The sequence below is a fragment of the Mesocricetus auratus genome, unplaced genomic scaffold (genome assembly GCF_017639785.1).
Source record: "Mesocricetus auratus isolate SY011 unplaced genomic scaffold, BCM_Maur_2.0 Super-Scaffold_100009, whole genome shotgun sequence".
In the NCBI taxonomy this organism is placed as follows: domain Eukaryota; kingdom Metazoa; phylum Chordata; class Mammalia; order Rodentia; family Cricetidae; genus Mesocricetus; species Mesocricetus auratus.
Window position 1 is genome coordinate 85,863,839 of NW_024429193.1, and position 25,682 is coordinate 85,889,520.

A 25,682-nucleotide genomic window follows, 5' to 3' on the forward strand; every position below is an offset into this window, starting at 1 on the left:
ACCCTTTTCTGACAGGCTCACCTTTAGTTGTTTGCCTGCTTCTCTCCATAAATATTTTTAAATTCAATTTGTGTTGAACTTCCACCATAAACATGTCTCAGGGTAGTTTATGGTAGTCCTGCTTCTATCAAGCAAATATTTTCCTCTTGCAACCCAGATCCAAATCTGAATCTGTTTCTTCCAGCCTCCTCCCAGCCAGCCCTCTGAGGGGATGAAAAGCCCTTCTGTCAGGTATCACAGTGACACGTTTCATCTTGTGGGCCACACTCGGAAGGCTTCCTCCTTTGCCGAGATCTCCCTGTGCTGTGCCCGTCCAAGCCCAAGGACCCTCATTCCAGATGGGAACTCCCCTATTTGCATGCTGGATGTGTCCTGGAGTGTTTGCCCAGATCGTGTGACCATGGTGTGTTGCGGATACGTGAGATCCCTCCCTACAATCCCCCTTTTAGTGATAAACAAATTATAATCTACCTATATCCTATGGGCGTGGCCAGTGTTGTGGATATGTGAGGCCTCTCCCTACAATGGTGGCCACTGAGTGCTGTCTAGGGCTGGTGGTCACAATGCAGAGAAATCACAAAGACCAAGGCTATGGGGTTAAAGTGAAGCTCGACTTTGAATGATGCTCTGCTTCCCAAATCTGGGCAGAGGAGGTGGGCTGAGGGGAAGGAGGCACACATCTTCTCACAAGGTGTGTAACCACGTGGCAGCAAGAACTGTCATTTCCTGGGGCCAGGTGTGTTACATGTGCCTCCTACACCTTTACTCAGTTCATTAACCCTATGGAAGTGTTTGTTTGTTGGTTTTTCGAGACAGGGTTTCTCTGTATTGCTTTGGAGGCTGTCCTGGAACTCATCCTGTAGACCAGGCTGGCCTCGAACTCACAGATATCTGCCTGCCTCTGCCTCCGGAGTGCCGGGATTAAAGGCGTGCGCCACCACTGCTCGGCTAAGTATGTATTATTGTCAGCAGTATTTTATAGCTGAGTGGGGAGGGACGCTGGGAGATGTTAAATAACTCCCTTGAGGTATGGTAGCTAGGCAGTAGTCAGACAGGAATTTGACCCTAGGTCCTCGGCCTTGGTGGCCGACATTGTAAATGGGTGTGCTACAGCAATAAACAGGCATGATAAAAGTGTAGTTTTCAAGAATTAGGATGCGTTGAAGAGAAATCCAGCAGCACTCCCCACTAACGATGTCATATGCTGAGTTGTTTTCTAAATCACACATCTGGAACACGCTCAGAGTCAGTCACAGTGGCCTCTTCCCCACAGCCGTTACTGGTTTAGGCTTTTTCCTATGGAACCAGGATTCGTGCTTTTCCATCTCATTCAACCCACAGTGTCTGGGACATCGCCTTGCACATGCTAAGTGGTCAGTGAAGAGCTGACACCGGTGTGAGCAGCTCACATCAGTGTTTTTAACCCACGCGCTCTGTGGGACCCCTGTGAGTCTGGCTGGAGGAAGGAGGAAGCCACCTGCCTGTAGGACTTCCCATCTCCCTTTACCTCAGGCTGCAGGGTGGCTCCTGTAGGGCGTGTGCAGAGATTTCCTGAAGGAGCCAGAGTAGGTGGTGCCACCACAGCTGGGCTCATTTCTAGATCCCTGTTTGAGGCTCAGTTTTAGTCTCTTATCTGGGCTCCCATCCTGTCCCTAAGCAACCTACAACCAACCACGAGCAAGACTAGAGCTATAAAAATGTGGAGGTCAGAAGACATTAAGATGCACATATAATAATATCTCTTTACCTCCATTTTAACTGGATTGGCTTCAATACACAGTTGAAATGAGAAGAACTAAACTTCCATCATTAATCGTACATACAAATTTTTACATTATGTATTACTATATGTAATACATATTATAAATAGTGCATTAACTATATATACATATATATAAATATGCATATATAAAAATATATATATATATATACACACACACACAAACGTATAAACACACCAACAACGATGTTTCATTTTTGAAACAGGGCACTTGAATTCAACATGGAAATTTCTCCATTGTGCGATACCTATGTGAGTGTTGTTCTCACACAAGCAGTTCCATGCCATGGCCTAAGGCAGGGGTGTGAAAGCTTACAGGGATCTCCAGAAGCAATGCAGTGACTCTGTAACTCCCTAGATGAGCTCTCAGCACACAGGCTCATCGCCCAAGCCCTTTCCAGGTGACCTGATAGTCAGTGTGTGTCATGCATGACAAAAGTGATCTTTGATACGCTCTAGACTTCTCCTACTCTGGGCGACTCCAGGAGCAGAGCACCAACAAAACCTAGGGGCTTGGAGAAACTCAAACTCTCAGGTCCCACTGGAGGACCCCCACACCACAGGCTGTGCTTGTGAAGACCGACCCCTGTGATTTCTAAATGCATCTTCCATTTCCCAAGCCCTGCTGGAGAATTTAGGGAAAACAAATGATGACTGGCTGTCTTTCTTCCGTTTCAGACTGCATTTCCAAACAGCATGGCAAGACTCTGATTCTTCTTGCCTGAGAACAACAATGTAATAAATTTCACTTGGAAAATGTGGTCCTGATGAACACAAGACTGGATGAAACGAAACAAGCCACCGTGTTGGCAGACGGAGCTGAACATACAGCGGTGGCTTTGCAGTAGTCACATAAGCTAAGGTCAAACCTGCATGTCCTTCCTGCAGAGAATGGTCTAAAGAACTATCTGGGAGGAAGCGAGACCCAGACACAAATGAATGCTCTCTCAGAAAATGTGCTCACAGTCTCTCAGAATCTGAGATTGAAAGCCCCTCTCCCTATCCTGAAATCCAAGGACACCAAGCCATGCTCTGAACAGCAAGGCGTATTTTTCATGTGATCCAATGCTTTTAAATAATCACTATCAACCATTGGTGGAAATTATTGACTCCGAGAACCCAGAGTACATTACTGGGAAATCACTTATGGACTGTCAAAAGCCTCTCCTATTCAAAGGTGGAAACTCCAGCTAATCATCTTTAACCCTTCAGCCTTCCGATACAATCTTTTAACATCCCCATTCTACCCACAATATTATAATCTCCTTCCAAATCATTTTTTAATGTAAAGCTCATCTGAATTTGGTTTGCATTTCCATGAAGATAATCTAATGTGAATTTTCTAATTCACATCATTTTAAAACTGTAGGTTAAAAACATTAAAATAATGATATTGGGAGGGGTGGGGAGGGGAAGCAGCCCCGGAAGCAGCCAGTGTCAAACGCATTTCCACATCCAGAGAGCGAGGACCACATTTGTAGACCTTCCTGCCAGGCTAAAACCCCCAGCACCAGAATCACCTCTGCACTCACTCTGGCAGTCCATGACCCAGCTTCCATGTGGGACCACTAACATTATGATTCTCTCTGTGTCCCACCCCATAATGGCTCTCCTCCACTGATTGCCACTAGGTTTCCCCGACGGCTGCTTTCTTTTGAACGCAAGCAGTTTTGTCAAATTACTTTCTATTTCGGGAGGCTTAGAAGTTTCTGCTGCTTCCATACAGTGTACATCAAAGTTTCAAATTTTCCCCTGGTATAGAGAGTATAAATATATAATGGAAAATGGCTCATTTGGTATATAGCTCTGTTAATGTTTCCTTCTGTGAAACTGCGATTGCTCACCCAAGATTATACATTTATATATATCCATATACAATATATGCATACATCTCTATATATCTATATCTGTACCTTATGCAGCGTGGTGTGTGCGTGTGTGAGTATGTGTGAGAGTGTGTGTGTGTGAGAGAGAGAGAGAGAAAGAGAGAGAGAGAGAGAGAGCGAGAGAGAGAGTGTGTGTGTGTGTGTATGGCTTCTACTCTACCGCAAAGATGTCCCATTTCTTCCCCTCACCCATCACCACCATCCCTTCCAGAGAAAACAACAGATCGTTGGATTAAAATGAGCTTTAAATATTTACTTCTTTAGATCGCCGTGTGACTCGTGAAGACTGAGTCCCTACAAGAATGCCCTGCACGACACATCTATGTCAGATGAAGTTCACAGTGGCGCCCAGCTGATCCTTTGTCACCTACCCAGCCCTCGACACTTACCAATCTCTTAGTGACAGGGAACAGAATTAGTTTTTTTTCAGACATTTTGACTAAAAACAAGCACAGAGGCATTTATACCCAGAATTACTTTCTTAATTGTTACTGTTACCACCTACTTAGAAAGAAAACTCTATCTCAACAACTCTTGTCTAACTATGAAGACAAAATATCCCAGCACTACATGCTGTGAAAACAAAGAGATTCCAGCAAAAGCAAAATCTACTGACTAATTAAGAAAATTACTTCATTGAACTTATATTTAAAAGCCTGTATCAAAGCAGTGCATTGAAATGCCCTGGGGACCCTTGTCAACCCGAAGCGTTGCTGCCCTCCCCTGTGCAGATGAACCCAGCTTATCCTGGCTCTCTTGGGTGAACTCCAGTTTGATAGCCTGTCCTCTCACTCTCAGGGAGGGAGAGCGAGAGGAAGTGGTGCCAACAGGGCGGATGGATTTCTCTGCTTCTGTTTGCCAGAATCTGGGCATTGAGGACTGTTTACTGCGTTCTCTGCTGAGAATTTGAGGGTATCTTGATGAACCACTTAAACAGATAGACTTGTTGGTTTTAGCATTTGAGACCAAGATAGGGTATCTTTTGTTTTGTGAGCTGGGCATGACCCTTCCACAGCATGTTGCCCCAGAACACTAAGTGTTCCATGAGGCAGCCAATTTACCCGTCTGTATTGCAGAGGGACATCAGGGGCTGGCTGGGAAGGCTCCGCAGGGAAAAATGCTTGCTGTCAAGCCTGACAATTTGAGTTCAACACCTGGAACTCACAAGGTGGTGGAGAGAACCAACTCCTGCAAATTGTGCACCATGTCCCCTCCTATCTCCCACATTACAATAAACAAATGCACATACACAGAATTTCAGAAAATGCAGTGTATTAACAAAAGCAGCAGTTGGGTTTGTAATGTCAGCTACTTGGGCGCTAAGGCACCATTGGACTGTAGTGTTTCAAATCAAAACTAAAGGAGGACTGGATAGATGAAGTGCTTGCCTGGTATTCAGGAGGGCCTGGGTGTGGTCCCCAGCAGAGGGTCAGGGAGGGAGAGGACTGAGGGAAACGGAAGGGGAGGGGGGAAGGGTACTTTAGAGTAAGTGTGGACATGCCTGGAGATAGGTCATGTGGTTTGCCGTGGCAAGCTCCCTGGGGTGACCTAGGAAAGATAAACATAGTGCGGGGTGAGGGAGGACTGAGTGCAGGTAATGGACACGAGTTATGAAAGAGAATACAGAGCCAATTGTTTTCCTAGTTCTACTTGTCATGGACTTTTTTGCTTGTGGGGTGGTGGATATATGCATAAAAGATATTCAACATAGAAAGTGTAAAATTTAATGTGAACCTTCATAGTTTCTGTTATGAATGTTAATTCTAACTGTATAGATGTTCATTAAGTTATGCAGACTTTGGGTCCAGTTAATTTTGATGTGTGACATTTTTGTTTATTTGCATAGGGGTTTTTTGTTGTTGTTTGTTTGTTTTTTGAGACAGGGTTTCTCTGTAGCCTTGGAGCCTGTCCTGGAACTGGCCTCTGACTCACAGAGTTCCACCTGCCTCTGCCTCCTGAGTGCTGGGATTAGGGGTGTGTGCCACCACCGCCTGGCCATTGCATAGGTTTTTAAATAGTAAAGTTATAGAAAATGTGCAAAAGTGCCTGAGGGTCACCTTGACAAAATCTTGGGGTGAAATCAGCAGAAATGGAGGTAGCTCATGCATTATTCCTGGGTGGCTGGGATGTGTGTGCATCTCCTTCCTGTATGGCGGTGTTGCCCTGCGTCTACAGTCTGGTAGGAAAGGAAACTCAGAAGCCTAGTAGCTGGTCCGTGTACTGCTGGCGTCAGTTTGTTTGCTGCCCCAAGGCGGAGGTCCAGATAGCTCTCCAGTTCTTGGGGCTCAGAACATACCAACTGCAGCAAATGTGGTTTCGACCAACAGGCATTTAATGGACACAGACTATGTGTAAAGAAGAACCTTCTAAACATGGATACAAGGGTCTTGTCTTCAGGAGGGTTTCTCTAATGGGAGAGGCAGACCCATGTTTAAGCACCTTAAATGGGTGCTAACAGGGGAAGGAGTGATAGGGAGACACTCTGATGGTGAGGAGGAAGTTGTCCGTGGGAGGTGGTGGCATTCACGCCTTGAAAGTAGCTGGCAAAAGGTGTGGGCAGGTGGCCTGTGGGCGGAAGGCTTTCCAGCTGGAGGCAGCTCAGCAGGGAGGGTGTGGGCACAGATCTGGAAGGAGGGAGGAGTACTTTTTTGGATCTCTGCCAAGCCAAGGGTCTGGAGGCCATCCTAAGGGACTGGAGAGGCATTTCAGATTCCTGATCATACCAGAAGGAGGGACTCTGTGCTGGGGAGGGAGGCAGAAGAGGGTTAGTCACAGGCCATCTTATCTTTTCTCCATTCCCACAGTAGCTCCGAATTCAAGGGTGTGATCTGGATCAGAGCCCGTTATTTAAGCACAGCAAGGGAGGGATGAAAGCCTGTCATTGTTTTCACATTGCGTACATACCCCCCAAACAAAACTGCAGGAGAAGAGAAAAACGTGTTTAGGACTTTTTAAGCTCTGCGGACCCCCTGACCCAAACTTGTGCTTACAAGTTAGCAATATTTCTAAGCTGTCTATCAAAAACCATTTAGAAGAATTTGGCCTTCTACAGGCTTCCAGGCCTGAAGTTGTGGGCAAGATTCTTTCATGAAGAGATTGGCTTCCTCCCAAGACTGGAAAATGGAGGTTGAAGCTCTTTCTTTTAACAGGGTGAAGAACGAAAATGACAACACATGCCTCAGTGAGCTGGAGGTTCCCGTATCCCTGTGAGGAGCAGCATAAAAGCAGGGTGACCTGAAACTATCATGAAAAGGTCTACAGCAGAATTCCTCTGCCCACTCTCCCTTGGTTTCAGTTGCATGGAGCAAAGAATATCCAGATACTTGATTTAGCAGAGACACACAAACTCTTCGGCAACACAATCATCAATACAGGAGAATTGATTATACTTCTATCAGCCCGAAACAGTTGAGCCTGAAGTGATACATGGCTTGATGAGGTTCCAACAACACACAAAACATTTGCAGGGGCAAGGTGGCTCTGAATGAATGACAGCTGACTTGTTTGTGCAGAAGGGTGGCCTCTGGCAGAAGACCAGACAAGTCTCATGAGGTGTCAACAGGGGAAACCCCCATTTCAGAGGTGGGAAGATTAACACACGGGGAAAGAGGGGAACCTGCTTTCCTCTCAGACTAATAGTCAAGCCCATGGAGGGAAGGAGTTGAGTGTGTACAATGCCTTTGCACTTAGTCAGACACATGGTACTTGAGGACTTAAAAAAGAGTTCATCTTCATACAGCAATGCAAACAGACCCCAAACAGTTAAGTAAAATCTGTACTGATCAGTGGTGGTAAATGCTCAGTATAAAAACAAATTTGGGAACTGTAATCAAAATGTTGGAACAGAACATGGAAGCGTAGATGCTTATGGAGAGAAGACATGCAAAGATGCGACACTCCAGAAAACGCCTGCAGAAAGAGAGCCAGGTGTCAGGGAAGGTTGCCTGGCGCACTGTGAATTTCAGATAAAGGGTGAACGCTGTTTTAGCACAAGTGTTAAAGATGTCAACCCTACAGAGAGAGAGAGAGAGAGAGAGAGAGAGAGAGACAGAGAGACAGAGACAGAGACAGAGAGAGAGAGAGAGAGAGAGAGAGAGAGAGAGAGAGAGAGAGAGAGAGTGTGGAAGGCAAGCAGAGCTAGACTCCAGGAGGGAATGGAGGTGGAGGGTGGGAGACGCTGGGGTAGGGCCCAGGCCCTGTGTATAACTGGGTTCTTCTTCTAAGTGGGATGATAAACTTCAAAAAGTTTGGAGATGTGGCACATGGTCAGACTTAGATCTTAACAACTTCTCCTGGGTACCGTGTTGAAAACAAGCTGCGGGTGATGAAGGAGCAAGCACAGGAAGAAGCAAGCGTTTAGAAGGGCGTTGCTGCCATATGAGGATGGTACCAAGGGTGGCGGCGGCAGTAATGTCTCTCTCTCTCTCTCTCTCTCTCTCTCTCTCTCTCTCTCTCTCTCTCTCTCTCACACACACACACACACACACACACCACACACATACACACACACACACACACACACACACACACACACGCATCACACATGCATGTAACATTCAGGAGACTGGAGTCTGGACTCCCACTCATGGTCACTCCCTTAGAATGTTCTCCAGAAATCTCAGTAGACATCACCAATGTGAGAAAGGTAATCAATCCTCCAACAGAATTCTGTTAGCTCATTAAAAATGCTAACCTTCTAGGAGTGGTGGCACAGGCCTTTAATCCCAGCACTAGCACTGGGGAGGCAGGCGTAGGATGATCTCTGAGTTCAAAGACAGCCTTGTATACATAGTGAGTTTCATGTTAGCCAGGGCTACATAGTTTAAAAAATAAACCAAAACCCCCACTAACATAAGCAGTGTGCCATTACCACTCTGCATTATCATTTTAACAAATTAATAGACCTTAGTAAAAAAAAAAAAAGGGGAGTTTCTGGGGAAAAAGTCAGTTTGTTGATATCACCAATTACTTAGGACCACATCAAGCTAAGAATGTAGAGAAATCACTTTTTCTAAACCCAATCATATGTGATGCCAGATGGTTTCTAAAACTACGGTTTCTAAGTAGGATTGAGACTTGGCTTTGAGGCTAACATTCCTGTTTTTGTTAGTTAGCTCTGAAGCAAAGCATTTCAAAAGAGTCCACACACATGCTTTTTCTACAACCTCCACTGGTGACACACAGCCTATTAGCTACCATTATCAACCTAACACACATAATTTTACTGTGGAGATAAGCAACAGAGACTTCAAGATTATTAAACACACAGTGCCACTGATAAATGTCGAGCTCCTATTAAGTCATAGCTATCTATCTTCCTTTGGAAGAAACATCTGGATAACATGACCCCTCCTTCTCCAGATGAAATTGCTGATACTAATCAATTTTTCACCTTCCAAAAACAATGACTTCATGTTCGGCCTAATGAGAAAATATAGGGAGTGACCCTCTAGTGCCCTGCCCTTCAACGTAAATTAAGGATCTTCTCTGAAAAGAGAGATGGAAAACTATTTTAATTATGACAATAATTTAATCTCCTGCAGCCGTATAGAGCCATCCACGCACTAGACTCTCCACAGATGCCTGGCATTCCCCACCCTTTTCTCTGCTCTCTGACTTTCTCTTGGGGAGGATCCTGTTAAGCACACTCTTGATACTTAAGGATCAATGCATGCAACTAAATGTCTCACAAAATGAAAATACAACAAGACAGGTCCCTGATTATAAAATTCCAATTATTAAGCAAAAAATAGTGTACAAACATATTTGATTGGCATGCTAGCAACAACTGACTTGAATCTGGTGAATGCACCATTCTGCCCTCAGGCATTTACACGGTGAAATCCGACCCTCCGAGAAACACCTGTTTCAGGTAAGCTGTCTCAGGTAGCCTACCTCTCACAAGGAAGAGGCATTGTTAGGTTAGAGAGCTGGTCTCTGAGAAACTCCATCAGGTGAGTAATACCTCAATACCAGCCACCCAAGATGTGGGCCAATCATGCCTGCCACGGCATAGGGCGATTTCTCTGAGAATATTCCTGATGTTTACACTGTTGTCTCCACAGTCCAAGCGGTAGGGAGGAGTTATGAAACATTCTAGAAGGCAGCTTTGGAAATTGTCTGAAGCTCCCAATAGCAAATTGGCACATTAAGAGATGAACATTCGTTATTAATTTTTTTCTATGTGAAATTTCTAATCTATACCGGCACTGTCATTTTTACCTATTAACCATTTAAAAGAGCATGCTGGTACAAACAGCCTCATAAATAAAGACATGTGAGTGCAACCTGAAATGCCAAATGCCTGCTGACTGGTTTACAAAAAAATTCTAAGATCATCAATTAGGACTCTTGATGACATAATTTTCTCACAGACCGTCTTAAAAACTGGATGCTAAGTAACTCACCTCTTATGCAATGAACAATAATCACATTTTTCAGTGTAGTGTGTATGGACCCCTTAAATTCAATTACAGTTCAGAGCAGTTCCTCTTATTTGCACAGACCTACACTGTGCAGAGCACACATTACCTCCGTGTATTCCACAAACGCTTTAAAGGCCAAAGAAGCAGTGTTTCTGCCCCATTACTCCCCAGAAAGCCTCATTAGAATTCAGATACTGTATACGATGAAGGCCGGGAGCGGAGCCCAGGATGGCAAAATCCCCTGAAAATCCAGCAAGAGGCAACCTGCTGCCCTAGAAGGGGAAGGCCTTTCCCATAGGGCGAGGGCCTCAAAAATCAGGCTTTCCCAACCTTACCTGGTACGAGCAGTTCTCCTGATGTACCATCTCAGAGCATCCTAGGGCGCAGACCCTAAAGCTGGACTGCTGGGCGAGGCCGCGCAGGGGAAGCGCCAAGCACCCACAGGGGCGGGAGAACGCCCTGGTTAGGCAGGGGCTCCCCGCCGATTAAAATGGATGCTGTTCCGCTGCTGAGCAACCTGCGCAATGGCACTGCCTGTGCTGGGAAGCGCGCAGCCACCGAGCTGGCTCTACAGCCTCCAAGCCGCTCTGCTCCTCGGGAACCGGGAGGCAGGCTGCTGAGCCGAGCTGGGACCGGCCTGGGGGAGGGGGCGGGCGCATCACCCGCACAATCAGCCAATTATATTATAGGCACAAAGAAAAGGAGCTGTCTGGGGCTGGTGTGACCTTCTGGTGCTTTATGAAGGCAGTTAACTGATGTGGAAACATTCTAGTACTCATTAAAGAGAAAAAGGCCAGCGAGGGAGAGAGAGAGGGACACAGACACAAATCAATGCTGCAGTTGGACATTCCTAACCTGGGGCAGCATCCTTCCTGCCCACTAATGCTGCCTGGTTGGTGCTTACGAAAGCCAGGCCTGGAAGGTCCTTTCAGAACTTTTAGCGTGTTAAAGGGAAAACAGTCCATTCTGAATGCTAACACGTAAGGTTTCTGTTCATGCTTCAGAAACCGGTTTTTAAAGTATCCTGTCAACTTTAACTAAAGGGTTTTCTTTAAAATAAGTACTGTTTTGTAATTTTTAAAACAATGCCTCATTTACTGTTTCTTAACTGTTTTTAAGACAAATAAAAATATAATGGAACCATTATTTTTATAATTTGGGGGTAAACTTAATAAAATGTTAAAATCAGTGTAATGCATTCTTTGCGTGAAAATTGAACTCTAATTTGCAGGGTTTTTTTTTTTTTTAAGGTAGGGCCTTGCATGCGTGTGTTACCCAGTACTATGACTTGAATAGACAGACACCCCAACATGACACAGATGATCCTGGGGCAGACTATCCTGAGAGTCTATAATGGGGAGAGCTTGGAGCCTGGAGATAATCATCAAATGAAATTCAAGTTGGATCATATATTTCTGGGAGAAAACTAGGACGAATCAGAATAGACTCAACTGCTACTCTAGGACTCTGGTGTTCCTAGGAGAGGGCAAGAAGGTCTGTAATTCTTCAGTCTAATTACACAAAATGAAGGCCCCAAAATAACTCCCAAATTCTTTTATTTATATCCTTTGGTTGCCCCCAAACAATTCATACTATTGTGTCTTTTATCTGTGTCTCTGTGTAGGTGTACACATGTGTAAGGGGTGTGTGTACACACCCTGGAGCGTGGGAGGTGTTAGGTCAGTGTACACATGTGTACACATGTGTAAGGGGTGTGTGTACATGCCCTGGAGCATGGAGGTAAGTTCTTTCCCTCCACTAAGTGGGCCCCAAGGATCAAACCCAGGTAATTGGCCTCGGTGACAAGCACGTTAACTCAACGAACTATCTCTCTCTCTGGCCTTTGTTGACATAATTGATCATCAGAAAAACCATGACTGGCTTCAAACCATCATACTTTAAAGAAAAAGTTCCCAAGGCTAACATTTAAAGCTACTTTCTATTTTAGCTTTCCTGTACCCCCATGTGCACATCCATGTCAGGTCTCTTATCTTACTAGGAGAATAAAGAGTGATCGGAGAGGCCCAACCCTTGTGTTCTCAAAGGCTCTAAATTTGAGCAGTGGGTTTCAGGAAAAGGTACCGTGGACATGTATCCTGCAGGATCTCTTGGCTCATCTCCCCTAGAGCCAAGAGAGGTGGCCTTGTTGGACAAGGAGCATCTAATAGTAAAGCTGGAGTGTGGGGTTAGTAATAAGTGTACTCAAACATAAGATGGAGGAAAGACTACAGCCCTGAAGGAAAGCGAAACAAACAACTCAGCCCACCCGAACTCAAGTCTTCCCTGCTGTCCCTGCAGAGCAGAGATCCCTGTGAGGAGTGAGGTGAGTGGAACTCCACGTTGTCCAAGACAGCAGCTCACTTCAGGGGCCATTGGAAGGCCACTCCGCAATGGCCTTGATCTCCCAAGACCTGGAAACAAGTCTAAGACACAGGAATAGGCTTCCACAGAGCGCTGAAAACAATCACTTTCTGGACACAGTTCTCTAAAAACCAGCCGGTTCTGGGTATATTATATAAGCCCCTGAAGACATTTATCAAGTGTTGTGTTTTTTCTTTTTTTTAAGTCTAAACATGGTCCCACGCTTCACAGTTGCTGTCCCAGAGGCTGTGGAAGTGACTCATAGGAGGCTTTGGAGAGAACAGATTTTTGACACTTGCATCCCAAACACTGTCAAATCACACCCCTCCCAAAAGGCATAAACAAGACAAAAAGGGATGAATTTAGCAGGCTCATCTGTGTAACTATCCATCAGAAAGAACTTTATGTTACAATCTAAATGATGGTTTCCCTGTACAGGAAAAAAGGGAAAAAAAGGCTTTAAAAAAACCAGATGCCCCAAAAACATTTAAGCTAAAACAAGTCAGCAAAGAACATTAATATTTGCTATTTTTGTCTAACTACTGACAACCTTTCTGTTTTAAGTGCAGTCCAGAGAGCACTCATTTTTTTCTTCAAACCTTTAAGTTTCACTTCCCGTTAAAACCATTGAGTTGAAGGACAAATAGATGTCTCTGTGGGTGAAAGCTCTTGCTGTGGAAGTCTGACTTCAGTTTGATTCCTGGAATCCACATAAAGATAGAATAGAACAAACTCTACAAAGTTGCCCCCTGACCCCCTCACTACACATTTTAAAAAATTCAAGTATTAAGTTGAGTATCAGACACCGTGCTGTGTATCTGTGGTTCCAGTGTGGAAGAGGCTGAGGCAGGAGGATTTAAGTTTGAGGGCAGCTTGGCCTACACAATGAAATGTAAAAAAGAATAAACGCCAAGCAGATTTAAACTGTTGATGTTTCATATGTAGATGGAACCTCTGGAAACTATTTGATCCAAAATTGTTGCCTTGCTGATATATAAACCGAGTCTGAAGGATGCTGTTAAAATGTCTACTACAAAAAAACAAACAAAAAACAGATAAAAGAAGAGTACCACTGGAAGGAAAAGCTAGAAAGGTACACTGTTGTCACAGGTTCCTATCAACTGGTGGTCTCTATGTCCAGTAAGAGAACCCCATGAATGGGATTTCCAGGTCTTGGGAGATCAAGGCCATTGTGGGCCTTTTCCTGGACCCCACTGCTTTTCCTGTGAAACAGTTTATCTGTGCTGTGAAGACAGTAGGAGAATATGAGGAGGAACCCCATAAATGGGGTTCATGCTCTCAAAAGATGGCCCAGCAGTCAACTGCCTTGCACCTCTGATTAAAGGTATGTGTGTGTGCAGGGAAGAAAAGTGACCGCATTACTCCTTTAACATACATGTTTATGCCACTATAAACAGCTGTATTTTTAAACTCATAAAAGGTGGCTTTTCCCCTTTTGTAGTAAATAGGAGAAACACAATGAAAAGCTGGTTTTTAATTTTTTTTGCATTTATTTTGTATTTTACGTGTGTGTGTGCCTGTGCACCACCTTCGGGGCCCTCAGAGGGCAGAAGAGGTCAAACACCCGGGAGTGGAGTTAGGGACTGCCTGTGGTGCTGGGACTGAGCCTAGGTCCTCTGGAAGAGCCGCAAGTGCCCTCACCTTCTGAGCCATCTTCCCAGAGAACTAGCTACAGCAATAAGACAACAAAAGGAGATCAAGGGGACACAAATAGGAAAAGAAGAAGTCAAACTTTCACTATTGGCAGATGATAGTTTACATAAGTGACCCAAAAAACTCCGCAAGGGAACTCCTAGAGCTGATAAACACCTTCAGCAATGTGGCAGGATACAAGGTAAACTCAAAAAAAATCAGTGGCCCTATTATATACAGATGATGAAGGACTGAGAAAGAAATCAGAGAAACATCACCTTTTACAATAGCCATAAACAGCAGCAAATATCTGGGGATAATGTTAACCAAGGAAGTGAAAGACTTGTATATCAAGAACTTTGAGTCTTTAAAGAAAGAAATCAAAGAGGATACCAGAAAATGGTAAGAGCTCCCATGCTCTTGGATTGGTAGGATCAACATAATAAAAATGGCAATCTTGCCAAAAGCAGTCTACAGATTCAATGCAATCCCTATCAAAATTCCATCACAATTCTTCAAGGACCTGGAAAGAACATTAATCAACTTTATATGGAAAAACAAAAGGCCCAGGAGAGCCAAAACAACCTTATACAATAAAGGAACTTCAGGAGGCATCACCATCCCTGACTTCAAGCTCTATTATAGAGCTATAGTCCTGAAAACAGCTTGGTATTGGCACAAAAATAGGCAAGTAGACCAATGGAACCGAATTGAAAACCCTGATTTTAACCCACACACCTATGAACACTTGATTTTTGACAAAGAACCTAAACTATACAATAGAAAAAAGAAAGCATCTTCAACAAATGGTGCTGGCATAACAGTACTGGTATGCAGAAGACTGCAGATAGATCCATGTTTATCGCCTTGTACAAAACTTAAGTCCAAATGGATCAAAGATCTCAACATAAATCCAGCCACACTGAAACTTTTAGAAGAGAAAGTGGGAGATACTCTTCAATGACTTGGTACAGAAGACCACTTCCTAAACATAACACCAGTGGCACAAATACTGAGATTGACAATTAACAAATGGGACCTCCTGAAACTAAAAAGCTTCTGTAAGGCAAAGGACACAGTCAACAAGACAAAAAGGCAGCCCACAGAATGGGAAAAGATATTCACTAACCCCACATCTGACAGAGGGCTAATCTCCAAAATTTACAAATAACTCAAGAAGCAAGTCTCCAAAACACCAAAGGATCCAATTAAAAGGTGGGGTTCGGAACTAAATAGAGAATTCTCAATAGAGGAGGCTAAAATGGCCAAGAGACACTTAAGAAAGTGCTCAACATCCTTAGCCATCAGGGAAATGCAAATCAAAACAACTTTGAGATGCCATCTTACTCCTGTCAAAATGGCTAAAATCAAAAACACCAAAGACAATTTATGCTGGAGAGGATGTGGAGAGAGGGGAACACTCCTCCACTGCTGGTGGGAGTGCCAACTTGTACAGCCACTTTGGAAATCAGTATGGAGATTCCTCAGGAAAATGGGAATTAATCTACCACAAGACCCAGCAATTCCACTCTTAGGCATATATCCAAATGAGGCAAATTCATACAACAAGGGCATCTGCTCCACTATGTTCATAGCAGCATTATTTGTAATAGCCAGAACCTGGAAGCAACCTAGATGTCCCTCAACTGAAGAGTGGATAGAGAAAATGTGGTACATTTACACAATGGAGTATTACTCAGCAGAAAAAAAACAGTGGAATCTTGAAATTCGCAGGTAAATGGATGGCACTAGTAGAAACCATCCTGAGTGAGGTAACCCAGTCACAAAAAGACAAACATGGTATGTACTCTCTCATATATGGATTTTAGACATGGATCAGGATAGTGCCAGTCTGCACTTCCACTGATAGAGAGTCTGGGAAACAGGAAAGAACCTAAAAGATATGCATATATGCATAGTACCCAAGAGAAGAAGATTGAGACAAGATCTTCTGAATGGATGGGGAACACGGCGAGGGGTGGGGGAGAGTGGGAGCTGGGAAGAAGAGAGGGGGAGAAGAGGAAGTGAGAGTAGGTCATGGGGGAACAGGAAGGTCGACTGGGGGGTTAGAATAGGGGGAAGAGGGAATCATAGGTTAGAAGACAGATCAGGCACCAGAGTGACCTCTAGTGATCTAAAGGGATGACACCAATTGGCAAGCTAAGCAACAGTGGAGAGACCACCTGGAATGCCCATTCCTGATAATGAACTTGATGTCTATAACCATCCGGGAGTCTTCATCCAGTGACTGATGGAAGCAGAGGCAAACACACACAATTAAGCACTGAACTGAACCCAAGGAACCCAGTGACAGAGAGAGAGGAGCGATGAGCAAATTGGCAAAGAATGGGCTGGCAAAACCAGCACAGACAGCTGATCTGAACAGGGGAGAGCTCTTGGACCCCAGAGCGACAGTGGGGAGGCCAGCATGGGACTGATCTGGACCCCCCCAAATGTGAGTGTCAGCGAGAAGGCCTGGGCAACCTATGGGGCCTTGAGCAGTGGATCAGTGTCTATCCCTGGAATACAAACAGTCATTGTGTGCCCATAGCACAAAGAGGGATGCTCTCTCAGCGTGGACTCTTAGGGGAGTGCCTGGACCCTACCCTGAGTGAAATGACAGACTTGGCAATAGGGTGGAAGGGTGGGGGCGATGGGGGAGTGAGGGAGGAGGGGAGGGAGAGGGAACTGGGATTGACATGTAAAACAATCTATTTAAAATTAAAATAAAAAATTAAAAAAAGATATATGAGTCAGCTTTAGTGAAATCTAGCCATGGTAGTTATTGTAATTGAAAGGTACCATAACTAAATTGGACAACTGAATACTTTTCTTCCTTAAAAAAAACAGACAGTGACTGCAGTAGTAAGAAGTCACACAGTGACTGCAGTAGTAAGAAGTCACATTCCCAGGCCACCCAGCACTAGTTCACAGTGAACTTGGGTCAGGAGACTTTCCTGCAGAAGCTGCCAAGGTGGAGTCTTCGCTTACACGGGTATATGCTTTCATCGACCTTCACCGAGTAAGAGATTTAAGACATGAGCATTTGATTAGATATAGTATTTACCTCAAAGGATAAAACGAGCTAGTTAGCCCTCCTTTTTTACTCCAATGAGGTATATGCAGGCTAAAGTATTTACAGGGACACTTACTGATATGTGAAACTCACACACACTGAGGTAAGTCAGATGAAAGGAATGACTTGATGGAAAGCTCTGACGGAGCATGTTTAGTAAAACATCAATTAAGAAGTGGTATATAAAACACCATTTGTAAAAGGGTGAAGATTCATGGGCTCCAAAAAGAAACTAATATATAAATTAGTATTTGTGAAATAAATTTCCACTTTAAAATGTTCACAATGAAATGTCAGGGGTCGTAAATGAAGTCATGGCGGACAAGGCAGATGAGAAAGGCAGTAAGTATCTCCCACAACAGTGAGAAGCAGCTGCATGCCACGTGACTTAAGGTGTGCGACTTTTTAGGCTGATAAAAGAGGAGACGCTGGGAGTAAATTCATCCTGTGGACATCAGAGACCTTGACTGCATCTAAAGAAGGGGGCATTCTCTCTGCTGTCACCAGAGAATGTCACAGATCCTTTGAAGATGTCTCAAACTCCTGCAAGCACTTTCCCAGCAGCAAATTTGACTCTAGCAACCTTGTAATAAAAACAAATTCCTATTAGGTACAATTCAAAGCAGGGGTTCTGCCCTCAGGGTTTGGTAGGATTACGGTACACGGTAATTGTACACTACCAGGACCGAATCAAAGAGATTTTGTGTTTCTGCTCACTAGGAAATGAGAAGAGGAAGAGAACTGTCAGCTAGGGTGAACACAAGATGCAAAAGTCTTGCTCACTTGGTAGTTCACTTCTTGAATGTCCATTTTTCTTAGACCGATGTCCATAGAGCTTCTATTTCAATAGACACAGTGGTATATGACCGTAATCCTGACACTGAAGAGACTGGGGTGACCTTGAATACCCAGCATGTCCTTATCTCAGAAACTAGCAACAAATAAATATCACACCCTTACATGTATACACATATTCACACACACATGCATGCACACACACACACACAAAAGCAAACCCCGGTTCCTTGTCTTTCAGCATGAAAAAGGTTTCTGTGGTAGTATCAGCTCTGAAGACAGAAGCAGAAGACGCCATCAGCAAAGGGTAGTCAGCTGCTCAGAGGTAGGAGGTGAACTTTTCTCCACAGCCTCCCAAAGAAACACAGTTCAGTCAGCATCCTGATTTTTGTCAAGTGACAGTCCTGTCCAGTTTTTAAGTCCATAACTGTAATACAGTAAGTTCACATGTTTGCATTGACTTAAGCTGACTTGCATACATCCAAAAACTAATCTTTGGGAGAAAGTCCACAGTTTAGGTCAGCAAGGTGGGGAGGGGGGAAGCACCATGCAAAGGCAAAGGAGAAAGAGGCAGGAGCTGAAAGACATCTGCTTCAAATGCTTCAGGAGAGGAGGAGAGAATCAGCCAGAGCCATGGGTTCTAACGAAGAGGAAACGGGAAGTCATTCCTCCGGAAAAGTGAGCCGCGCAATGTCAGGGCTGGAGAGCCCTGGAGCTGCGGTTCAGAAGTTGAGGGACTGAGAAAACCATTCAGAGTGCCAGGGCTAGAGAGATGGCTCAGTGGTTAAGAGCGCTGGCTGCTCTTCTAGAGGACCTAGGTTTGATTCCCAGAACCCACACAGTAGCTCACAACTGTCTGTAACTCACTATAGTGCCAGGGGATCTGACGCCCTCTTCTGGCCTCCACAGGCACCAATCACACGTAGACATGCAGGCAAATATGTGCATAAAATAGAAATAAAGGTTAAAAGAGGAGGGTGGAGGACCACATGTGAGGTGGGCGTCAGAGAAGGAACCAGGCAGACGGGACAGAGTGAGGATGATGGCCGGAAGTAGCTGAAAGCCCACACTGGAAGAGCTGGTTAGGAACATCTGGCGTGTGCTCGCCCCACGTTGGAAGGGTACACGCGACTGCCAGGCTGCAGAGGGATGCTGACTAAGGAGGACGTTCTGCTGGGTATGAATACAGATGGCAGAGTGGCCTTCACTGACATCTGGAGGCTGAGGTTCCAGGGGGATCAGAGAGGCTGGATGACTGTAGGGGAAACTTTTCCAAAAGATTCCCTAGGGGTTTTGCTGTGTTCCTTGAGAACTTTGGTCCAGAAGGATAACAAAAACTAACAGGACGGTTGAGACTCTTAAATATGTTAAGTGTAGATAATGAACACGCAGCAGCAGAATAGGTGAAAAGCAGTACATGTGTTGTAATTAGACACGAACAGGCAAGTAGACACAGTCAGATTTCATGGAGTACGTTCAGTACTAAGCCAAGTATGAGTGCAAAGCACAGAAAGGGGCAGGAAGACTAAAGAGCCTTTCCCTCTGATAAAGGAAGTGTGTTCATCACTGGCAGATGCTTCCTGCTTAACTGAGAATCATCTTGAAAACCTTGGCTCCTGGTGCATGGCTTCATCCTCCACCAGGAAGACTGCAAAACCCCTTAACTTCTCGGCATGTCAGGGCACCCCATCTCTTTCTTGTCCCTGATTTGCTCTTTAGCTGGCTCGTGCAATGAGTGTCACCAGGCTGTGACTTCTGGGATGGAGACCCTCGTAGCGCACCTGCAGCTCTGAATCAAGGTCATTCTCCATGTTACAGGGGAGAGCAAGAGCTCCAGGAGACCACACTGGCATCAGGATAACTGTACACTTGCCCCCCACCCGGCAATATTTAGAAGACCGCAAAGGGAACTTAGAGGAAGCTAAAAATGAGACACATTATATTTTTTATCCTTGTAACTACAAACAAGAAGCTTGAGACTCATAAATTAAGTAAAATAATTTGCTTGGATGTTTGACTATTCTGACTCAGGCTTAATGCTTTTAAGCTACACTAGAAAGTAGCTTCCTCAGAAAATCATTAGTGTGAATTAGTGGTTCTGATAAAAGTGATAAAGTTTTTATGAGGATAAACTTAACTTGAGCTCCAGCTTGTATCTCACCTGATGAAAACATGCAGCTCTTCTCTTACACACAAACATTTGAAGGCATAACACAAAGATGTCCATTACATGCCAATTGGAGCCTGACATTTATTTTTGTATGTTGCTCTGTTGTGCCTTATCAAAAGAACAGTCATTGTGGTGGAACCAGTTCTCTGTAATGGTGCCCGCTGTCACACATATCCAGAAGCTCAGAAGTAAAAAAGTGAGGATCTTACCCACAGGTGATTTACCGACAATGTATAGCAATTGCTCACATTTCTTATAAACATGACAGTAAAAGATAGAATACTGACTTTTTTTCAACAGGACATCAATCTGTAACAAGACTTGCTCATTTGATGGGCTGGGCATTCTCTTGTCATTGTGCAAGCTGTGCCAAGTGGATGAGCCTGACCTTAGCCTGGCACTGAACCAAGCCTGACTTCTTGGACAACTCAGATCATTCTTTCTGCCTAGAGATTCGCAAGCACAACATGTTCAGGAAGGCTGGCACAGAGATACCACTTACATACTCAGAAGTATAGTAACTAGTACAACTATCTGAGGACCTGGCAGGGAAAACAAGCAAACAAACAAAGAGAAGAGGATACACTCTCCATGGTGTGGGCTGAAATGGTATACTCTTACCATAACTTCATAGACAACTTTTCTACCAAGTCCTACAGACGATCTCATTTTTATATGTATTGTGGATTATTTTTACATTTTAGGACTCTAATTTTCAGTTTCATGTTTTGGGGACTTGAAGATGAGGTGTTTAGCAGATCATTATAATAGGTGCAAATTAGTCTCTAAAAATACCTGCTGCTGCCTTGGGTTTCTATAGACACCGTTTGAAACTAGGTAGTGTTATAGCAGCGCCCTCCCTGCAGAATAATGAGACAGTTCTGTTTCCACAGGAACTGCCACAGTGCCTGTTTACTGCATAGTCTTAGGCTTCTCCCCAGTGTGTTTTCTGCCCAAGGCAAGATGAAATTTGCATGTTGCAGAAAATTAGCAATTGATGCATAGGTACACAGTGCGATGTCTACAGGTTTTTCTCCAATTGTTTATATCCTTAATGATGGTTTTACCTCCACTTCAGGGGACAGAAGGGAACTAATGAGACTTTCTAAATTTCCAAATAAAATCGAACAGTTTTTCCAAAAGAAGGCTAGAATAGCATAAAGTGTGTGTGTGTCTGTCTGTCTGTCTCTCTCTCTCTGTGTATGTGTGTGTGTGTTTATGTCTCTGTGTGTGTCTGTCTGTATCTCTGTGTGTGTGTGTCTGTCTGTGTGTGTGTGTCTGTCTGTCTGTCTCTCTCTCTGTGTGTATGTGTGTGTGTTTATGTCTTTGTGTGTGTCTGTCTGTATCTCTGTGTGTGTGTGTCTATCTCTCTGTGTGTTTGTCTCTGTGTGTGTGTGTGTCTGTCTGTCTCTGTGTGTGTGTGTGTGTGTGTGTGTGTGTAGGCACAAGCACACATGTGGGAAGAGGGGTGGGTGGGGAAAGGACATGCTTTTCTTCTGCCCTCTAAGTCTTCGAGTAGCCTTGACCATCTTGTCTATCAATATAGGCACATTTAGCTAAATGACTACATCGAATCTCTGACAATTAAAAAAAAAGGCTATCATTTACTACTCTAAAGTGGGGGTTAAAACCAGTTGGATAAGTGACCTCTAGTGGACAACTGTGTTTATTCAGTTAGTTTCAACTGTGAATAGGATAACAAAACAAAAAGACCCATAAAAGTAAGATATAAATCTACGTGACATCTCAATGATCTCAAGAAACAATAACAATGTAAGTGCATTATATTAGTCATATTAGTAAAGAATTATAAAGTTTACAACAATGTTGACACGTCCAAAGTTACCATTCAGAGAACTCTTGGATGTTTCATAGTTGATACAGCCTTGGACTTCAGTGAAGTATTTGGAGCACATAATCATTTTTGGCCACACAGTACATAGGCAGCCTGGGCTCCACGAGCCCCTGTCACGAAACAAGGCCTGCTTCTAGGCTTGACTATATATCTCTTTCCTTGGTCAACTGTTTCACATCTAAGGCCTCTATTTCCTGATGCATTAAATAGGCCGAACTGCCCTCTCTCCTTTGGGATCTGTGAAATGACTGCATTTTAAAGTCAAGTTGATTTTATATCCTGATGCTTTCCAAATCAACAATACAAAATTCATATTACAATCTATGTTTTATGCATAGCACTGGATTAGCCAGGAAAAAACAAAACACACTAGACCTCAAGTGAAGGTAAACTTCATTACAGTTACAATTTTTGTGTCTTTGAATTTTATGTATGCATACACTCATGTGTATACATGCACACATCTTTCATGTGGAAATCCGGGGACAACCATGGGCCTCAGTCCTCGCCTTCTGCCTCGTTTGAAGCAGGGCCTCTCTTTTCGTGGTCGCCATAGTGTACGCAAGGTTAGCTAGCCCAGTTTGCACTTCTCATCTTGTTGCAGAAGCACTGAGATTTCAGTTGTAAGTCACCGAGACCAGCTTCCGCATGGGCTCCAGGAATCTGGACATAGGCCCTCACATTGCCATGGCAAATGTTTTGCCCACGGAGCTCTCCCAGCCCTCAGTATTTTACAACCAGTGTGCAACACAATAATATGCGATTAAACCGTTAATATAACCTCTAAGGAACTAGTAAAACTCATCACTGGTCCTTAAATGTACTTTTTAAAATGCAGACGCACTGTTGAAATGCCATTATTTACAAGGGGATGGTGCCTAAGAGCTTCTTCAGGAATGTTCCCTGTCATCAGCTTTTCTAGGACCCGGCAGGCAACAACACGGATGATTTCGCGATCCTTCTGAGTCCCCTGGCCTCACCTGATTTTAGCTCAGAACACACACTATTCTGAGAGTTTTTCTGATGTGTAACAAAATTGCCTGAAACACATGTAATGATCTAATTAAGTTGCTTAACTTAAAGCAACCGAACAAGAGTGCCTCTCCTGACGTAGAGGCTTATCTCCCAAGGGTGTGAAAGGGAGGTTAGAAAATGATGTGCTTGGAGCAGACCCAGAGGTGGACTCAGAGGAGGGCTGGCACCAGTGGTGGACAGTTCTGAAGCACTAAGTGAATGAGGACGTTCATTCCAAGTCCTCTAAAATTCAAATTGAAATCAGTTCTCCTTTGAGAACGGCAAAGACAGACTCTTTCAGACACGCAACCTGGGCCCCCAACTTACTCACTTGGGGAAACTGTCAGGGCCTCTTTATTATTTACCAACTCTGCCAGGGCAGAAATTAACAGCCTTTATGAGGCTCTGTGTTCTGTGGATAAGCCTGCTTTACTGTGGCATGTCTCTCCTCATAAGTTGACACTAAAGGAGGAGGCTGGGTCGTTTTTATTCCCTGTGTGTGAGAGCAGCTGCATGTGCGAGACAGGTGACTTCTGGTATCTCCCACAACTGTTTCCCATCTGATTGTTTTGAGTCAGGATCTCTCACAGAACCTGACTGCCACCAAACAGGCTGCCCAAGGAGTAAACCTGGGGTCCTCCTGTTTTGTCTTCTGCAGCACTGAGACTTCCATTTTCCAACCCCTCCCCATCATCTTGTCATCTTCTGGGGGTGCTTACGTGTTTGCCTCATGTCTGTATGGCAAACACGTAAGCGACTGGAGCCATCTCTGCAGCCCATTTTCACTCTTGACATCAACCCCTAGGAAACACTAGAGAAAGAAGCATGACCACTGTGCCGACACCTCCACCTATCCGCTCCCTCTTGCTGTGGTCACCCGCCGTGACCACACGCGGTGAGCAGCTGAAGGCATTTGCTTTGCAGACATCAGTGGAGATGCACCGACGAGAATGTAAGGCTGCCCAAGACCCTCACAATCAAACGTCTTTTCCCGAGCACAGAAGAGGTTTCATTCAGAGAGCTGTCATGACAAGTGCAGCAATCAGACCGTGAGCCCTAGTTTTTGATGGCATAAATTTATAAAATACCATTTAGAAAAAAATTTAAACCCACTACTTGCCTTGTTCCCTTGACTTGCTAATTTCTTGCTTCTTGCTTTAGTTCCTAGTGTTATAAAACATTAAGGGCTGGTAACCTTATCCTTTCAAAGTAAACATACGTCTCAAATCATAGCAGATGATGTCACATCTTGGTTTAAACCCTCAGACGTTTCCCACAACACTCAAAATCGCATCCTGAACCCAGCACCAAGTTCACCTCCGGAATTCCTTTCCACATCTCCAAGTCTTGCTCATCCCTGAAGCTCAGATCTCAAGCATCCGCCATAGCATTAAAGTATGGCTACCAGTCTGCAGCTCTTTGCAGCTGATGGATCCTTAATCACCAGAATGAAATGGCCTTGGGAGACGGCCCTTGAAGGGGATTTCAGGGCCCTGGCCCCTTCCTGCCTCTTTCTCTTTTGCATCTTGGACACCATGAGGTGAACAGACCTCCTTTGCTTTGCTGACACAGGACTAAATAAATATACTCTGAAAACTTTGAAACTGTGAGTAAAAGTAAACCTTTCCCCTTTAAACGTTGACTTCCTCGGGCACTTTGTGGGAGTGATGCAAAGTAAACTCACTCACCGAGCTGTAGGTTACTGGCGCCCAGTAGGTGCCCAGGAAAAGCCAAGCTTGTGCCTGCTGAAGCTGCTTCTTACCCTGGACACTAGTCCCCCACCACACAAGTCACTTTTACTGCCCCTGTTTGGAATAAGGTTCTATTGGGTTTCTTCCCCAGATCTTAGAAAAACATGTGACTAAGCAGTCACACTGGAGGTGCACAATGTTGAGTTGCTCCATGAGACAGCTGGAGTCCTACTGCTCAGATCTGCCATCCGACAGCTAGAACCTAGCAATAGCATACGTACACTGGATCAACAGATATTTGAATGAGCTAATGAACCCAAATCCCAGGAAGTCTCTCATTTATGGAAGGGAAGTGCCTGTAGACGGCTGTTATTACTGCGATGTGGCCAAGCTGTCCAAGTGGCTTCTTGCCTGTCTGAAGCCAGCTGAAGCTCACCTGGGAGCCATGTGGCTGACTGCCAGCTTGGAAGTAAGCCTAGGAGGTATTCTGGACACAATTCCCTCTTTACTTGGAGCTGTGGTGATGGCAGGCTCTAGAGGGACCCCTAACTTTACAGATGGGCCTAGCACAGGGCCAAGACTGACTGCATCAGCTGAACCTAAGGGCAGGCAACTGTTTGCAGGACTTCAACTAAGTGAACAATCACTCAACTGCAGTAGCTGACTGCTCCCAATTTAATATCAAATTAGTAAGTGGAAAGAGATGGGTTATGGAGTCTCCTCCCTCCCCTCCCTAGTTTGCCACCTTATGGGGTGGATTTTTGGTTCCAAGGGATAACCTGGTAAAATAAGGAACTGACTTATACTGCCAGCTCCTGCCCCCCAAAAGCATATGGATAAATACATAAAACGGATTCTCACCTTATAGAATGGTAAAGTACCCTAAGTGACTTTTCTAATCAAGAGAATAGGATGCTAAGAGACCAGTTTGAAGATAACTTGGGCTTGCGAAAGATGAATACTTTTACATTTGCTG

At 44.4% G+C, this 25,682-nt stretch overlaps 1 protein-coding gene across 4 annotated transcripts in view; it reads right to left on the reverse strand.

Moving 5' to 3' along the window:
* The window catches only part of LOC101844513 (IQCJ-SCHIP1 readthrough transcript protein), a 608,362-nt gene that overhangs the window by 37,297 nt on the left and 545,383 nt on the right, over positions 1 to 25,682 (reverse strand). Inside the window, exon 1 of one of the 4 annotated variants that reach the window (XM_005085700.4) lies at positions 10,427 to 10,697. The exons of the other annotated variants lie outside the window; for them this stretch is intronic. Coding sequence (XP_005085757.1) covers positions 10,427 to 10,456 — 30 coding nt within the window. The 5' untranslated portion in view covers positions 10,457 to 10,697. Of the gene's footprint in view, positions 1 to 10,426; positions 10,698 to 25,682 lie in introns of those variants that run through there. 4 annotated transcript variants of the gene reach the window in all.